The following is a 17,415-nucleotide window of genomic DNA, read 5'->3' on the forward strand; positions in this document are numbered from 1 at the left end:
ACTTCCGCCCACAACTCGCCTCCACTACCAGGAGAAACTGTTCGATTCAGTGAATAATTCTAGTTTGCAGCCTCTATGGGACAGGCAGAGGGCCAGACTGGGGCTGCAGGTGCTGTTTAGAACTTGTCCAATAGGGGAATTTAAGCACCAGTAGATTCTGCGGTGGAATTTCCCCTTTCAGATCACTGAAACTAAGGATGTGGTTGTCAGTCATCTTGAAGTGTACAACAGAGAAGCGGTCTGGTTTTTTTTCCCACACACAAAAACGTCTTGAAGAGCCACATGTACTTTTAATATCTTCCTTTATGAATATGGACAAACTGGATCAAACTGTCCACCAGAAACCAACATGTTTTTGCAGACATGTTATCCAGACTGCCAGAGTAGGGGAATATGGCCAAACTACCCTACATACTGACATTAGCTATTGGTCTGCTCTTGCTCTCCACATTGCGGACCTCAAAACACACAGTCAGCCAAACTCCTTAAATTAATTGGGCTCTAAGACTACACACCTGATCACATTTCAACTCCACTCTCCTATAATAACAACCACATAAAGCTGATATAAATTCATGAAATGCAGCAATAATTACAATTAAAATGGACACAACACAAACACTCAGGAAGTCCACCTACAGATCTAATATGACCCTTTACTTTTAAAATATCTGTCCTGCTGTGTCTTGGGATTGACAGCAATCTGCAAGATCAGTGCAAACCAGATCAGGTCATGCATCCATGGCAATGCTTTGTAGGTTTTGATGTCTGCTAGACTTTCCTCAGAGATCACTTGTGACAGGCTGCAGGCCCAACATGGCCGGACAGGCTCTGCCACCAGGCACTCTGCAGCTGCTCAGAAGGCTGCCTGCTTCACCCAGCACCATCCCGGAGCAGCTCCGTCTTACCTGTATGAGGTGGCTGCAGGCGGAGGGCTCCAGTTTCACCTCCAGACCATCCTCGGCAGTGATGTCACAGGGGGTGGAGTCTCCCAGGACTATCATGCCCTGCCAACATGAGACACGCTGATAAAGCTCCGCCCAGCTCAGTTTAACACAGAAAGGTATGGGTGTGTGACCACTTGCAAAGCAACTACGACACCATCCATCATCCTCTGCCTCATTTACAGTTTCAGACCATTCTAGCGGCCTAGCAAGTGTTTAATTTGGGGGCACAATATTCCAAGCCAGAGCTGGTTGAATAACTGTGCATGATGAAAGCAATATAATAAACTGGGACTATAAAAACTGTGATGGGCTTTGACTTACTTAGCTTTTTTAAACTATTTCAGAGCTTTACAGACTTCACAAAATCACAGGAGACTTTCTATCCATGAATGTGAAGTGAAATACAACTTGAAGGGAACTGGAAAGCAATTCCGTTAAATTATACCTGAAAGGTCTTTGATATGCTGGTTTGCAGAAATGTTTGATTGTGCACTTTCTAAATAATCCCTGTGGCGTGAATCTTCTGTCACTATTGCGAGGAATAAATCTGTATACTATCAGATCTTCAAGAGTGCAACTGGAACTGTAAGGGAGCTGGTAAAACTTCTTACCTCTTCCAAAACCTCTGCACCACACTACAACGCAATGTTAACTGGGATGGTAAGGTGCCATTAAACCCACTGTCCGAAGAAAAGGTACACAGAGCAGTGCACCTCTCTCCTTTACTGACCTTGTTTGCACGGATCTGCCTGTAGATATCAGTTTGCTGACGGATCCGATACTCCAGGTCGGAAATGTGAGCCTGCAGCCAGTTCCAGTGACTCACAATGGAGGCCCTCTCGACGGCATATCTTCCTTCTGCCCTCCTCCACCTGCGAAGAGAAGAGAACAGGTGATCAGCACCTCTGGCTGACGCCACTCACTCCTGCACAGCAGGACGCGACGTCCGGCAACGGCTACACAAACAGGACTCTCGCCTCCTCGCTCAACACCTTCGACTGACGACCAGACTGCAACGACAGACTCAACCGGCCGACCTCGCGATGAGCTCGGGGACAGAACCACACTGACACAGAGCTCAAGTACAGTCTGGCTCAGCGCTGGCAAAGCAGCAACCAGGTTGAAAACAAAAAACACTCTGCGACAGCAAAACACATCGCAAGGAAGGTATGTTTTTTCAAGGCCCGTCTCTGCAAGCTCACAGCTTAGCCATCTGGCGACAGCCAGGTCCTCCTTTTAACACATTTTTTTTCTTGAAATGTTCATCACTAAAAACAGAATTATCAGCTAAGAGATCACTAACTGAACTCGCCAATGCTACACTGGCAGGCGTCGCAGTCACTGCAGTTCAGACGGGACAGAACTAAGGTGTTGAAACTCGGTCTTAAGTCTACACGACTGACTTCCAGTTGTGTTTTTAATTAAAATTCACATTTTGCTCAATGTTGATAAGATGCACTGAAGTTGTACCTGACATCTAAACTGTTTAGTCTTCAGTCCCCATTTGATGTCACTGAGTTTCTTTTTTGCAATGTCTATTAAGTACCATACCCCAGACAGCAACGTGGCTGATGTGCTCTGAGTTGGATTGTGTACATTTCCACAGGCTCCTGAAATCAGAGGAGGTTCCCGCATGCTTATAATCTCCCTTGCGTTTGCACATTTGTAAAAGGATTCTCCTTTTTAATGGAATCTGCCCTATGTGGTTTAAGTGAGCCACAATTACAGTCACTAACAATTAGCTACTTCACTTGTTGCATCTCTAATACAAGAATACAACAATACAAAAGTCATAAACACCGAACGTCACTCTGATGAGTAATTAAAACCTAGCTGTGCCTACCTCCTCTTTCTGACAGGCTGCTCAGATAAACAGCCCGATCTAAGAATTGAATGGAATTTAACAGCTTAGTCAATGCACAGTCACAGGAAATGTGTTTACTATTGCAACATCTTTAAAAAAAGAGCCCCCCCCTCCCTCAAAGCTGGGGCTGAGCTTCTGTGTTGAAATAGATTCGGAACACCCTGACTCATGCCAGCTCCCCTGAGAGAGGACAAAACCAGCTTCCAATCACTGATATGATGATTGCAATAATGCTTGTGTCTTAGATACGGGGTATTAAGTTGCTGAAGGTGATCTAATAATCAGTTTTGAGGGAACAACATCAAGATAAAGGAAATTTCAATTACTGGGGGGGGAAACTGGAAACAAAACAATGGACTGACGATATGAAAGCTTCTTGGAACACAAATAAGCACCTTCACATTGAGTCACACGCAATACAGTGGCTGATCTGTGTAATCGAAGATCTTGACCCACTATAACTGAGACCTGACAGGAAAGACTGAAAACCTGCAACCAGGTTCAGATGGAACAAAATATTATAGTGCCCATTTTCTCACTTGTTTTAATCGGGAGTGACCAACACAAAACGGAGAGGTATTAAAATTCTCCATTCTGACTCGAGCAGAGAATTAATCTCCCTTCAGGAAAGTGTCACTGAGCAACCTGTTTTCAAAGACACGTGCATCAGGCATGGGTATAACTGATTCTTGAAGGAAACAGCTGAGAGAGATTCCAGAGCATCATCGTGCTCAATACAAAAATGTGGACAATGCTTTAACGGCCAGGTCTGACCAGCCTGTGAAAGAGGGAGCATCACCCAAACACACCCTTGAGACACTGGTCCTGCAGGCATCACCCAGACACCCCGACGCATATCCAGCCCACAGCCCAGGGGAAACAACGTCTGACTGGCACATAAGATCCTTTCATTTACACTAATAAACAGTCTTTAAATCTGTGCAGGGGAGACTCCAACCTCCTCTAGCTCAAAGCAAATCTGCTTTTGACCCAAACATGGAAGTACACAGGACCAGAAAATAAAACCATTTAAAATTCTACTGAAATGAACATTATGTTGTCATAGGTCTAGATGGTTTGACATAGGTCTAGTCTGTGGGATATGTAAATAAGAAACTTACAATATGACATGGGGAAAAAAGCGATCTATACTTTCCTTGCAGCTGTGTGTAACACACTTTGCATGGACAAAAATTGTTTAGATGGGAGGTAGACAAAATATGCTATTCCACCTCTTAAGTGAAATTTAAATGTGGTTTTCCCTAAGCAAAATTCCAAGCCCTGGACAGCATATAAGCAGAGGTAGGAGGACAGCCGGAAAACTGAAATGGAAGCAGCAAGCCAGGAGAGGGAACTGCAATCCAGGGGGCGCTATATCACCATTAACAGTTGATTGGAGAACAATGAAGAGTGCTGCCCAGCTAACGAGCAGTTGCTAGATGATTATTTCTCAGGAACCCTTTGCTGGCTTGATAACATTTTTTTTTTAGCCCAACGCCCCAGGTCATCTTGAAGCTGGCCTTGGGTTGCAAAAGTGCGCTGGCCAGGAACACGGTATGCATGCCTGCGTGGGGGGAGGGGGAGGCAACAAAACAGCAGAGGATGTTGCAGTTCCACCGTCTTCCACAGAAGACTGCGCTACAGTGGGAATGCAGGCGATTGAGACGCTGATAAAGGCAGTTTCAAGTACGATTCTCACTGATGCAGGATGATGACGGGACGTGCTCAAAGCTAATGAGAATCTGAATCTGCAAAATACTTCAAGTGTATATGTCAATTTTTTGACAAGTACGTCTAAAAGAGAAAAACCACCCACGATTTTCTGCATCCACCGGTCACAGCTTAGGAGTGAATTGTTTCAAACATAATGGCCACACCGTGCATAACAATGAAATGTAGAATCCAATGCTGTCTGACCTTGGAAGGAACTGAAATCGGTGAAATTAATGACACCCAAAGTTTAAATATGTGCTTTGACGTTCGACGTGTTTTTAAGAGCTATTCTGCAAATCTTGGCAGAAATCGACCTGCTAGGTTCCTATTCCTGTTGAAGTACAGCATCAACAGAAAAGTGTCAGCAGGAAAGCGGTAAAGTTTTGCCATCCACAGAAGACCTCTGTGTTAAGTGGAGAATGTCCAGAAATGTGAGTGAGAAGGTAAACTGTGACTGTCACTCCCACAGCAATGTTCCTAGAAGCCATATGGATCATGCGTTGGTTTGCTAGGTTTGAAATCAGAGCTGAATAAAATAAAATATAGCTGAAGAGGACTAAAACATACCTAAATAAAGATGTTAAAGTCACATCACTATACCTACCACATTTCCAGCAATATTGTAAGCACAGCAACCATTTTTTAAACATTTCTCTTAATGAAAACGAAGAGGGTACTGGATGATGAACATTACCAGGTCCTACACTAAAGACACATGCAAGTAATATTTACATTTATGACCAACTGCACCCAAGAACCACATTCCCTGGAAGAGGAGGGATGTGCTTCACAAAACGTGAGAAAATCCACATGGTCACAGGTTGTCTGACCTTTCACCCCAACACGGATGAGAGGATTCACTTCACACCTTCATCCCCGTGGGACCAGGAGACAATGCGAGAAGCGAGGAAGATGAAGGAAAGCCTGGAGGCAGCGCTGGACAGGGTCCGTTCACACTTGCAAGAACATGCAGGAAGCCAGTTCTCTCCTGTAGCACATTGGCAGTGCGAAGGCTGAACCCAGCAGGGTTCAGAACGCATCCTCTTGTCCTCTCAAAAGATGTCCCAGCTGCAAGACTGTCTAGCGCAAACACACGTGGGATAGATTCCCAAAGCCAGTGAACACCATGGCGTGCTCACAGCATTGCCGATAGAAGTCAAAGAGGGAGCACACATCATCCAGGGGTGTGTGGCGTGGATTACAAACAACCACACGGCCCTGGACAGACCCCACCTCTGGACTGGCTTCATCACTGCTCTCCTCCCCACTGAGAGCTGGTGTGTGGGGAGCCGACTGGCGCACTCTGACTGCTGCAGGGCAGTCCCCCAGACCTATATAAGTGTATGGATTATTTTTAACCATGTGCCTTTACAAAGAAAAAGAAACCCTTGAGGTTTTTTCGGAATCAAACTTAACCCATTTTGCACAAAACGTCTGCCGACTCCCAGTACTGAATTATACACGCTTCAGGCATGTCTTACTCGTAACTGGCGCGCACACGCACACACACACACGCAGGAGAACACGGAAACGTCCGCGGAGAGGAAGAACAACAACGACAGGGGAAGGGGGTTCGCTGGTTTGAGAAGTTACTGAATTATATTATTCCCTCCAATAAAAGGGAATGCCCCATTCAGCCACAAGGAGGTGGGGAGCCAGAGAACCCCAAATCCCCAGGGACACGGACTTCGTTTCTAGCCTGATGGGAGTTACTTTGCCGAGGGGGCGCCGACGCGCTTGCCTTCTCTTTCAGACTGCTGGCTTATCCGAAGGGAAACCGTATCTCTGGGCTGGGTCTGGAGAACAAAGAATTGAATGTGATGAAAACAAACAGCCCGCCCCTGCACCATGTGACCAGCCTGTGGCGCACAGAACCAGCTGGAGAGGGAGCGAGAGAGGGAGGGAGGGAGGGAGGGAGTACGAGTGAGAGAGAGAGAGAGGGAACGAGAGAGAGAGTAAGAGAAAAGAAGGGAGGGAGAATGAGTGAGAGAGAGAGACGGAGCACGAGCAAGAGAGAGAGGGAACGAGAGGGAGAGGGAGGACAGGAGCAGAGGCTTAGCTCCCCCCAGGGAACAAAGAGAAGCGAGGAATTCACACCGACACAGCTCAGACCTTCAGCGCAGCGCCATTAACCAGGGGCCCTGCGCTAGCGAGCAGGCGGCCACTTAGAAACAGGGAACAAGCAGATCTGGCGGGGAGGGAGGGGGAGGATCTTAAAATACTAAAAAAATCCACCTTTTCCATCGTCCTGCAGGTGAGCATTTGAACATCAGGGCCACCAGTGCAAAGTGAGCGAACCGTCCTTAAAAAGATAGTATTCCCCACACGGGAACATAAAACAAACAAGCGTGCTAGGGCTGTAAACTCTCAGCTGACAGATGGCAGTTCGACAAATACGGCATCTTTACAAGACGAGCTCCCGGGCTCCCACCGCCCTCGGCAGGCACTACTACTTACACCACGTTTCCTGCCGTCAGCAGACCTCGGAGACCTGCGGCTGCTTCCTGCTCCCTCCTCCCTGGAGGAAGCGGACATCACCGGCCTCGCTCCCTGTACTGGGAGGGCGCGCTGCCTGCCGGACAGCGTGGTGCGCCCCCTCCGCGGACGCGTGTTCCCTTAAATAACCCTTCCTGGGCCGCAGGACAGCGGGTCCCATTCCTGCTGGCTGGCTGGCTGGCTGGCTGGCTGGGAGACGGGCTGCTAAAGCACGTCGCAAACTGGGGCTGGAAAATTCCCTCTTGCGGGGGGCAGGCCGAGCCTCCGAGCGAGCCGTGCACGGTCTGTGTACAGCGTGCAGGTAAACCGCTGCTAGGAGCCGAGATCTAAACCCGTTAACGACTATCTTATTTATTCAGCGCCTTTCTGAAGCAGCGCCAGGCGCTTCGCAACCATCGATAAAACAAGGGGGGGGGTTATCTGTTTACAAACCTATTAGGATGAGCTGGGAAGCTGGTTTAAAACTCGTACATGAATCCGACTAGGTGTTTTTTATTTGTGTTAATAACAAGCGACTCTTGTTTTACTTCTAGACATCATCAATGGTCGTTCTCTATGGGGCGTCCGCACGACGGAGAAGAGAGCGTCGCTTCCAACTCCCAGTGGAAAACTTGAGACGTGTAAAGGCATGCGGAAAGGGAACCTTCCATCCGGGAAAGTGGGAACCTGTCACACCGAGCAGGCACCCAGGAGTTCAATGCGACACGTAAGCCAGAGAGCCCTGCAAATCAGGAAAACGAAGTCATCGGAAGAACGATGACAAAACAGCAGAGGCAATTCTCTGTTGGGTAATAAGTACTAAATTGATCCGAGGATCTCATCCAGCTGCCCCTCGGGGAAAAACAAAACAGGGAATCGGCTCCAGCAACATGGATGGGCAACTTTGAAACCAATTCTGAATTTTTATGGTAATACATTTAGCAAAATACAGGCGAAATCTTGTTCTTGCAAAAAAAAAACAGGCTACATTCTAAACATACCAAAGCTCAAAGTTCTGCTGGGAAAGCAAATCAGTCTATTACAACAATCACATTTTCAGGTGAAGTGCACAAACTAACTGTTCCAACACCTACTAATGGCTATAATGATCTAAACTGGATATGTTGCACAGATGGGAAAACAAAGCTGCCTTAGTAACACAGCTTAGAGGCAGAAAGGTGAGGGAAGAATTCATGGTAACACCCACATTTCTGATGCTGGAAGTCAAAAAGCAGTGAGGAGAAAACCACTGTGCTCAGTTGTTTGCCAGATCCTGTTAACAGAAATTCAGACCTAACAGAATTTAACCATAGGAAGATTTCATACATACAACTTGTGTCAGCAACACGGCCTGGGACAAAACACCCACAAAAATTAGTTCTGAAGTAAAAGAAACCATAAATCAGCATAAAAACATATATATATATATATTGGTGTTGAATAACTTGGACTAAAAGCAGCATATAATTCTTATAATAGCAAGAGTCCCAAAATGGGGCCCTGTGGAATACCAAAAATGATTGCAGGGTAAGGAGAAAATTGTGAAGAGAAAGTACAAGATATTTATTGGGCATATATGGTATAAACCAGTCCAGGGCTATACCTCAGATACTAATAGTCTTCTAACTTAAATACTGTGGTCAAATACAGTATTTAAAATGTAAGTATTAAATACAGTACTAAGACCAAGTGAAACCAGAAGGAAAAGGCATCCAGAATCAGAAGCCATCAGAGGGTCATTCACGACTTGAAAGAGCTGTTTGTATACTGAGCTGGTATGGAATAAGCACAAACTATGTGGAAGTGTAATTAAAAGGATAACGGCAGTCCCAATTTCTTAAATCTCGGTAACAGAATAAATTGACAGTATCAAATTGACAAAAAGAATTGTACAGTTTTCTGGTACAAATCCCAAATTGAGCACAAAATCACGACCTTTTGAAAGTACTGCACGGAAGCTTTTGTTGTCGCAAAACCCCTGGTCTTGTGTGAACTGGGACGCAAAGCCGCCCTTCCCGCTCACTAGTCACTGTAATGACTTATGTAATGCAAATAAGTACAGGTTGTGCACCAGATGTTTCACTGCAAAATATTCCAATGTGATCAGTATTTACTTCTTTACAATCGAGCCTTTTCACATCACTGGATGTTTTGTATCACTGAAACAGCATTGCAGCTCCCCTTTAAAACTGAGAACCTCTGTACTGAAAGGGCTGCAGGGGTGTGGAACAAAACGCCCCGCCACATCATCAAAACCAAAGCCCTGGCTTCGTTCAGAAAGAGGCCGAGTGAAATTCTTGAATCAATCAAGCACCAAAAGGTCTAGCGAATGGCCAGTGGTAGTTTTTAACCTTTCTCACGTTCTCATGCTGTCACTGCACTGAACTGGTGTTCATCCTTCCCTTTTCCAACCAGTTTATCCAATTCAGGGTCGTGAGGGAGCCAAAACCTATCCCAGCAAGCAACGGGCGCAAGGCAGGATACACGCCGCTTGGGATACTAGTCCACCACAGAGCAAACAGACAACACTATCACACCAGGGACAATCCTTCCAGAACTCAACTTAACTGCCAGCACGTCTTTGGACTGTGGGAAGAAACTGGAGAACCCCAAGCCAACACAGGGAGGACATACAAACACCATGCACAAAAACATCCCAGCTCTGGCACTGAACCCAGGGCCCCAGCGCTGCAAGCCAGCAATTCCAATCGCTGCACCAGCCCTACTGAAATGGCAGAATGACTGCAAAGCTGTTAACGCAATCAAAAAACTACCACACACTCCAAAACCTTGACCTGAGACGGGCAAGTGAGAAATGGGCTTCTAGTCGCTCAGACAGTGAAAACCAAGCCATGATTTCTGCGTGAGGTTTGGATGCGCTTGCTCTGTAAACACACAATAATAATAATGTTTCTTTATTAGCCCTATACAATTTCTTGCATTAGGAATTTGTCTTTTCGCAGACCCCAGCTTTTTCTCCATGGAGACACAGACACACAGACAGGGAGAGAAGCTGGGGGTCAGAGTGCTGGCTCAGCCATTGTACGGCGCCCCTGGAACAGTTGGAGTTAAGGGCCTTGCTCAGGGGCCCAACGGAGTAGGATTCCTCTGCCAGCCGCAGGATTTGAACCGGCAACCTTCCAGTCACAGGCGCAGATCCTGAGCCACAGAGCCACCGCTCCGCCACATCAGCCCAGAGAGCCATTTTCCAGTGAATTTCCATTCGCATGCCAGGCATCCGCCTGCAACCCACATGGAACTTCTCTCTCCAGCAAACTAAGGAAGAACAAAGTGAAAACAGTACCATGTCTAACAAAAGCTCGACTGTTGTTGCTCAAGCACACTCACGTTGAGGGAGGTCAATTAACGTTTAGATTCCTCGCAGGGTATAGAGGTCTGCGCTTCAGAAAATGCAGCTCTACGATTGGAAGCAAACTTCAGGGGCAGCTAAACCAAACCAGCAGAGACAGAAGGCGAAGCCACTGATTTCACAGGACAATATCAGCAAGGAGCAGGAACCAGGATGGCCTCTAATCCTGCCTCGCTTTGAGAAAGCAGGCTGTTGCATGTAGCCACGTCAGGAAATCGACTGGTGGCAGCAGATTTAGAGCTAGAATATCATTCTGCTCGCGCCATGTTTCAGTGAACTATTACCAAAAAAATCTGTGCCTGACAATTCAATAGATTCATAGGAGCAACATGTTACAGAATGGACAAAATGGTTTTGAAACCGTTTTGGATGTACCTCTCTGTGGCCAGAGGTCTGTCAGGGTACCCCAACACTGGCATCCTGAAAAGCACAAACAGCACGGCCTGTACCCCCCACACGTACACCACACAAATCCTCCAGTAAAAGAGATCACAAACAAAGTCTTCGCTGAGTGACTTCAGCGGCAAAAATAGCAGGAGTTCGACAGAAATATTAGTTCACAAAAAAATCACTTCTCCAGGATCACGGAATAGGGGAAACAGTGCCAAAGCCTGAATCTGACCTAATGAACTCGGTTCAAAGTAATCTATAATGTATTAAAAACAAGATAGTTAAGACAGAACCGTATTACCTACCAGCATACACTCTGCTGACTGCATTATGTGTTACATTAATCCACCATATCCAAAATAACAAATAATGTACACACATATCCATTATGATGTACACTGTAAAATAACATTGCAGTCATAACAGCAAGTGAAAAACTTGTATTTTAAAAGTGCCATAAAATACCTTTATATGTAATAGTGCCTAAGACGTAATGCAAGACTATGTGCTCAGAAGTAACATTTCTAGCGCATAAAGTTTATATGGGGAAAAAGGAAGAAATCAAGTGTTACAAAGACAGACCAACAATAAAATTCTTTAAAACGTACAGTAGATTTTTTGCCTCCTTAAACAATCATTTAGTGGTACGACTAGTGGTACGGGATTTTGAAACAACAAAGGACCCAACCCATTGTGCCTCCAGCCGATTAAATCGGGCATAGGTAAAAACAAGGTCTCCACTAGGAATGACTGGAGTATCAAAAGGAACTCAAAGAACTAAATTCCTACAGCACTAACAGCCCCTTCGCACATTTTTCTCTTTAAGCGTGCAGAGTTAAAGGTATAACTTTATCAGACTAAATACAACAAGGCCAGAAAAAGGAGCTCTGTAGGTAAACTATATCTGGTGTCCAAACAGTGCGAGGACCTTAGAAACAGCCTGCATGATCTTGCAAGAAAATGGATTTGTAAGCAACTTTTTCCTGGTTTATAAATTTAATATTGTATTAATTCCAGCCTACTCCTAAGAGGATCTAAGTCTTTTGAGATGTGGTGTTACAGTTAAATTCCGGCTTAGAAATGCATTTCTCTAATGGTACCAGGGCAACAGCGCAGTGCAGACGGGATGCTGGCCGATGTTACATAAACCTGGTTACAAAATGGGTGTGGGAGCGAAAATCGGAGGCGCTGTGCCAAAACACATCCAGATGTGGGGCTGACTATGGGAAATTACGCATAAACAACTTCCTTTGTGTGTGATTGCACAATGCAACGTTCGGCACGGAAAGCGCAACGCTGCTAACCCAACGGGCACTAGCAGACAGGACCGGCAGGGCTGCGCTGTAAAAGGGCTCGTGCAGCAGCTCGTCTCGGCTGGTTTTCCCAGTATTTCGGCTGGCTCGCGGATCGGTTCAACACGCTCTCTGGAACGGCAATCGCGGCTCACACATTGGGGGAAAAAAAGGAACCTAGGTGAAACACCCAATTCAGCTTCGTTGAAAAAGGAAAATCTATATGCATCACTCCGGAATCAATACGGCACTTCCACATCAATCTTGGGGGAAAAACGTATTTTTAATGAGCTGAGCTTAAACTTTTACCAGCCCACCACCCCCAGAGGATAAACCTTCCATTTCACAGCACTCAGCAAATCTCACAAAAGGCACCTAACATCTTTACTAGTGCAGAGGTCGCGACACTACTGTAACTGGAATCAGCATGAAGGCGGTGCTAGCTCACCGCCTTGATCCGGGGCCGGATAATTAAATTACAGTGCCTTTCGCTCTGTGTTAATCAGGATCCACGCAGCATGCAGTGTTTGAAGAGATAGGGCTTAAGAAAAAGGTTGCAAATTACTGAGGATATCGAAATACAGGAAAAACTACCCATCTAATGAACAGACCAAACAGCTTGACCTGTATAACAGACCAAATGTATTCAAGGATCTAAAGGATGACAGGAAACTCACTGAAGAAATTCTGACTGCACTAAACATCCAAAGTCAAAAGTAATGGTTCCTCAGAAAATATTTGCAACAGCAAAAGTCCCATGCATACCCATCTAGCTCACTCTGGGTTTCAGGTCAATTGATCCGAGCATCTTTTCCACTCGTTTCTCGTAATAACCCAGGTTAACGCCTCAACGACATGGCTAGGTAACGTGTTTTTGACTTCCACAATCCTCTGGAAGTACCTCCTTAAAACACACATGAGCAGGTGGCAGATAAACACGTTCCCTCTTATTTCGAATTTAGTATTATTCTAAGTAGTAGTATTTCGAATCCAGCGTCCTGTTTCGGCCACAAGGTGCAGTCTGCACTATGAGCTCACTGCAACACTCTGGAGTGAAAACTGAAATCATGCCTCCATGCAAGCTCTTGCCTAACCCCTCCGGACAACCTGTAGGCATAGTCTCCCGTTCGTTTTTTAATTGTATTTTATTTCTAACGCGCACATTGGACAATCACCACTGCAGAGCCACTCAAGTCCTTAGTCTCGCACTCTGCAGGATTCACTGGAAGGCAGAGACCGGGAGTAAACTTCCAGCCAGTCGTGTGCTGTGCCTGGGCAGACGAGGCGAGGTCAGCTGGGATGATGTGTTTTTCACGCATGGGCACAGCTCTTTCACACAGACGTGGCTAAGCCCTCACAGAACAGATGTTGAAAATCAAGAAAACAGCACACGCAGACTTTCACTTTCCTGTCTTTCTTTTTTTTTTGTTAACTACATATTGCACATTCATATGCAACACTTCAACCTGCAACACACCAAGCGGGTCTAAACACCAGGTGCTTGGTGTCTTCTAATCATTCTGAAAAGGAAAATGAAAGCCAAGACAATAAAATATGCATATCAACCCCTTAAATAATGTAGCACAACATGCGAGAAATAGACTGACCCATTACAACTTGGGCACCATGTACAGCAAGGACAGTTTTTAGACATCAAGCCTGCGACTGAATGACGAACACAGAAGGACACTGAAAAAAGCAAAGAATAAGCTTTTTCAGATGCCAAAACTTATCCTCGAAACAGGGCAGGCACCGACACAATTGAAAACCACGGCACTGTCTACAAATCTGCGACGACAACAGACCAGAAACTACGAAAAAAACAAAGATGTGGCCCTTTTCAAAGATCAACATTCTGAAATCACCAGGAGTTACCGCAGTCCCAGTTTCTCAGACAGGCTATTACATCGCAGTAACAAAATGAATTAATTGACAGCACTGCAAAAGTTTACAAATTGTGAACGAAGTGTAAAATGGTGAACTTCGTGAAATTTCTGTATGTTCGCCATGTTGTCGCAGGCAGACGAGAAACCACTGGTCTCACCACCAGTAAGAGCAAGTGTTTGCTTGCTAATGACCAGCCCTTCCTGGTCATTAGTTTCTTGAAGCAAATGAGAAACGTGCTCTCCCAACAACGCAGTTTATTATTTGATTACTTTATTTGGTTGCCAGGTTGCTCTATTTTGCAATACTTAAAAGTATCTCAAAAACCATGTCGTTTTGTATGTGTCTGTTTCATGAAAAATATTGAGTATTCATGTGTTTTGAAGCGTGTTTACAATGTAAAGGGGCTGCTTTCTCATTGGATCATCATGGACGTTTTATTGCCTCATTCCGAATCACAGACATTGAAACTTCTTAAAGTTTGTGGTGTAAATTGGGGGTTCTATATATACATGATGGTAGTATTCAATTTTATTCGAAATGCACTCATCATTGCGGACTCACTACCACCCCAAAATGAAAAAATAGCACTGCGATCCCCCTTTAAACACAGAGCTTAAATGGACTGCGAGGCAAGGACCAGAGGCAAAGACTCCTTTCCAATTCTCTTCAGAGCGATTTATTAGATGATCAGGTGAGATGACTGCAAAATGGACTTTAAACCCAAAAGGTAATATCAGCAGCAAACGAAACTGGGTGATGCACATGGCTTCAGCGAGCTCCACAAACAGCAGGAGAGCTCGTCTAGTGTGGGGCACTTCCAATGCTCACCAGTGTTTAGGCCAAGAGCTGCTCCAGAAACGGGCTCAAAACTGGGGTCAAGGCAACAAGGAACTGAATTCAATCAGAGCCAAAACCAAGAGCGAGTTCTAGAAATGCAAGATTATTTTCAGCAAGCTTATTGAAAGGCATCACATTTGTTGCGAAAGTACAGCAACCGACATACTGGTAAAAAAAAAAAGACTGGATGGCAGAGTAAAACCACCAGAACTGCTGGCATTTTTCAACGAGCTTAACTGAATTAAATCTTCCTTCCCCCTGCATCCTGAGACACAGGCTTTCAGAGAGGATGTGTAACCTCGCTCTCGGAGTCCCTGCTGGGGAGTGGGCTGCCGAGTCACGTGCCCGTGTCTCTGACAGAGAGCTCTGTTGGCACTTCACAGCAACTTTTGTTTCCTTCATTTCCTCCACGGAGAGGCTAGAGCCCGTTTACACCATCTTGCATCAGAAGTAAAAAAAAGAAGCAACCAGGCAGGATCTACAGGCGCCTGGCGTCTTCGGTGCCCACCGGTGAGGAATTTCACAACGCCGAAATGGGGGCGATATTCTCGGAGCAAATCCAGCCAGTGATGCGTTTTGTTTCACTGGATTCCACCTAGCTGGAACTGGATTAAATCAGCTCCCATTTCACTTCCTGCTACTTACCATGAACATGCATGCTACTATGCGTGAAAATTAAAAACATGTCGAAACATTGCTCAGCTGTTTAATGTACTCCTGACGTGGTGGGGAGGAATATGTTAGTCTCGCCAATATAATGCTTTAGTAGCTTGCTTGCTGCACTTCCTGATATGAGCACATTTACACTGAGCTAAAAGGCCTCTGCATCTTAAGAATTGTGAGCAAATCGACTTTCCTGTTTGGACTTGATATTTATACTTGACTTTTTCCTAACAATTCTTCAACTCTAATGCTCCACAGACAAAATTACATCATTTTTAAAGGGATACTATTACTGCAAATGTGAGAACTGGTAGAGGGCAATGTAAAATTATCTTTCTGAAAATACGTTTAAAAGATTTAAAATTACAAATGAGTTTAGTCCGTCTGTAAAAAAGCAGCAAGCCCAGAAACAGCAGTGCTGAACAGGCGGATTGACTTCTGCTTCTACACACTTACTGTTTTCTCTAAGCAAGGAGGCCTGCTCCTATACATTCAGCAGCTTGCCTCCACTTAGCTAGAGGAGAAATGAGCCGTCATTCAGATCATCCACATGACTCAACAAAGCTCCTCCCCACCTAATTTCACCACGAAATCAGGTCAGAATTTCTCAGCCTGACTCCTGTGCACAGAAACACACAGTCATCTTACTACTGCTCTCGCACGAAAGCGACCTACAGCAGCACATCGAGAGCCTGCACCCCTGGGATGGCCGATGCCAAAAACACAACACAAAGCCGCGAGGGACAGCACCCCTGACTTCACTGCACCCCATTTCTCTAACGATATAAACAAGCCGCAGGGCCCCAGCACCTTTCTTTCCTGGTCACTGAGAACTAGACGGCAAATTATCTCAAGCCCAGAGAGGTAACTTTACCTGACCGGGAGTTGAACCGCTGGTTACCCTGGAAACAGACCTTACCAGTTTGGTGTGGTTGACCACACGTGGGGAAGCATATTCTTACTTACAAATCAGGCTGCAGCTCTCCTGCTCACTCACGCGGCCTTGGACACCCAACAAACCCTCACCGGGCGCACAAAGGCGTCTGGAAGAGCCACCTAGCCACATTGCAGAGGCAGATCCCACCGGGATCTTCGACGCGACAGCTGGGGGGAGATCCGCAGAGGAGGAACTGATCACAAATCAATCGAGCGGACTCCCCACACAGCGCGATAGGATCGGGTGGAACGACGCCAAGCACAGCTATCATTCTTTATCTTTAGTCTTCCGCCATGTGAAGATTAATCAGGAAGACGGGCAACACTGCAACCCAGAAGACTTAAATCACGCCCCCCGCCTCGTAGAGGACTGCGAGAACCTGGTTCAAGTCTTCAAGATGCTCAAGGGCACTGGCAAACTCCACCCTTTGGACGTCTTCAGAATTGACGACGAAACAAAAGCCGGCGGACACGAGCACACACTACAGGGAGGTGGATTGAAAATTCAGAACAGGGGAGGTTCTCTTATACAAAGGGTTGCGGGAGTCTGGAACAAGCAAACCCGAGTCGCTCATCCCCCAGACGAGATACTTGGATCCACTGGGTGGCAGCTAGACGGGCCACATGGCTTTCTCCTGTTTGTAGCCAACCGCACTGGAGGGCAACAAGCCAGCTGTATCCGAAACGGCCACTGCAGCGGCCCCCCCCATCGCCAGAGAGATTAAAACGAGAGGCAGCCTGTTTGCCACCTTGCATGTGTGCTCTGCAAAGCGCCTTGAACGGGGTCTTCTGCTGACAAAGACAAAGCATCAAAGATGACCCAACTTCCAATCTACCATTTAGAAAATGAAATCAGGTAAACCTCCTCAAATCCCATTTGACAAGAAAAAAAAACCCTCTTCGCCCTGCCTGTCCCTGTTATTTCGCTAATCCCATTAGCAATTTGCATCTGACAAACGCAAGCTACCCAGGTCTGCTGGATGTGGTGTGTGGTCTGCGAGGCAAACCTCTCCTCCTCAGACTCTCACATAAAAGGCTTTT

The 17,415-nt window shown here is 45.9% G+C and overlaps 1 protein-coding gene across 3 annotated transcripts in view; it reads right to left on the minus strand.

Annotated features, from left to right (window-relative positions):
• kansl1b (KAT8 regulatory NSL complex subunit 1b) overlaps positions 1–17,415 on the minus strand; it is a 54,458-nt gene that overhangs the window by 9,956 nt on the left and 27,087 nt on the right. For all 3 annotated transcript variants that reach the window (XM_088622792.1, XM_088622790.1, XM_088622791.1), the window contains exons 3-4: positions 1,678–1,819; positions 909–1,007 (exon numbers count right to left, since the gene is read on the minus strand). In XM_088622792.1, coding sequence (XP_088478918.1) covers positions 909–1,007; positions 1,678–1,819 — 241 coding nt within the window. The remainder of the gene's footprint in view (positions 1–908; positions 1,008–1,677; positions 1,820–17,415) is intronic.

The sequence above is a fragment of the Lepisosteus platostomus genome, chromosome 28, assembly GCF_059453375.1.
Source record: "Lepisosteus platostomus isolate fLepPlt1 chromosome 28, fLepPlt1.hap1, whole genome shotgun sequence".
Lineage (NCBI taxonomy): Eukaryota > Metazoa > Chordata > Actinopteri > Semionotiformes > Lepisosteidae > Lepisosteus > Lepisosteus platostomus.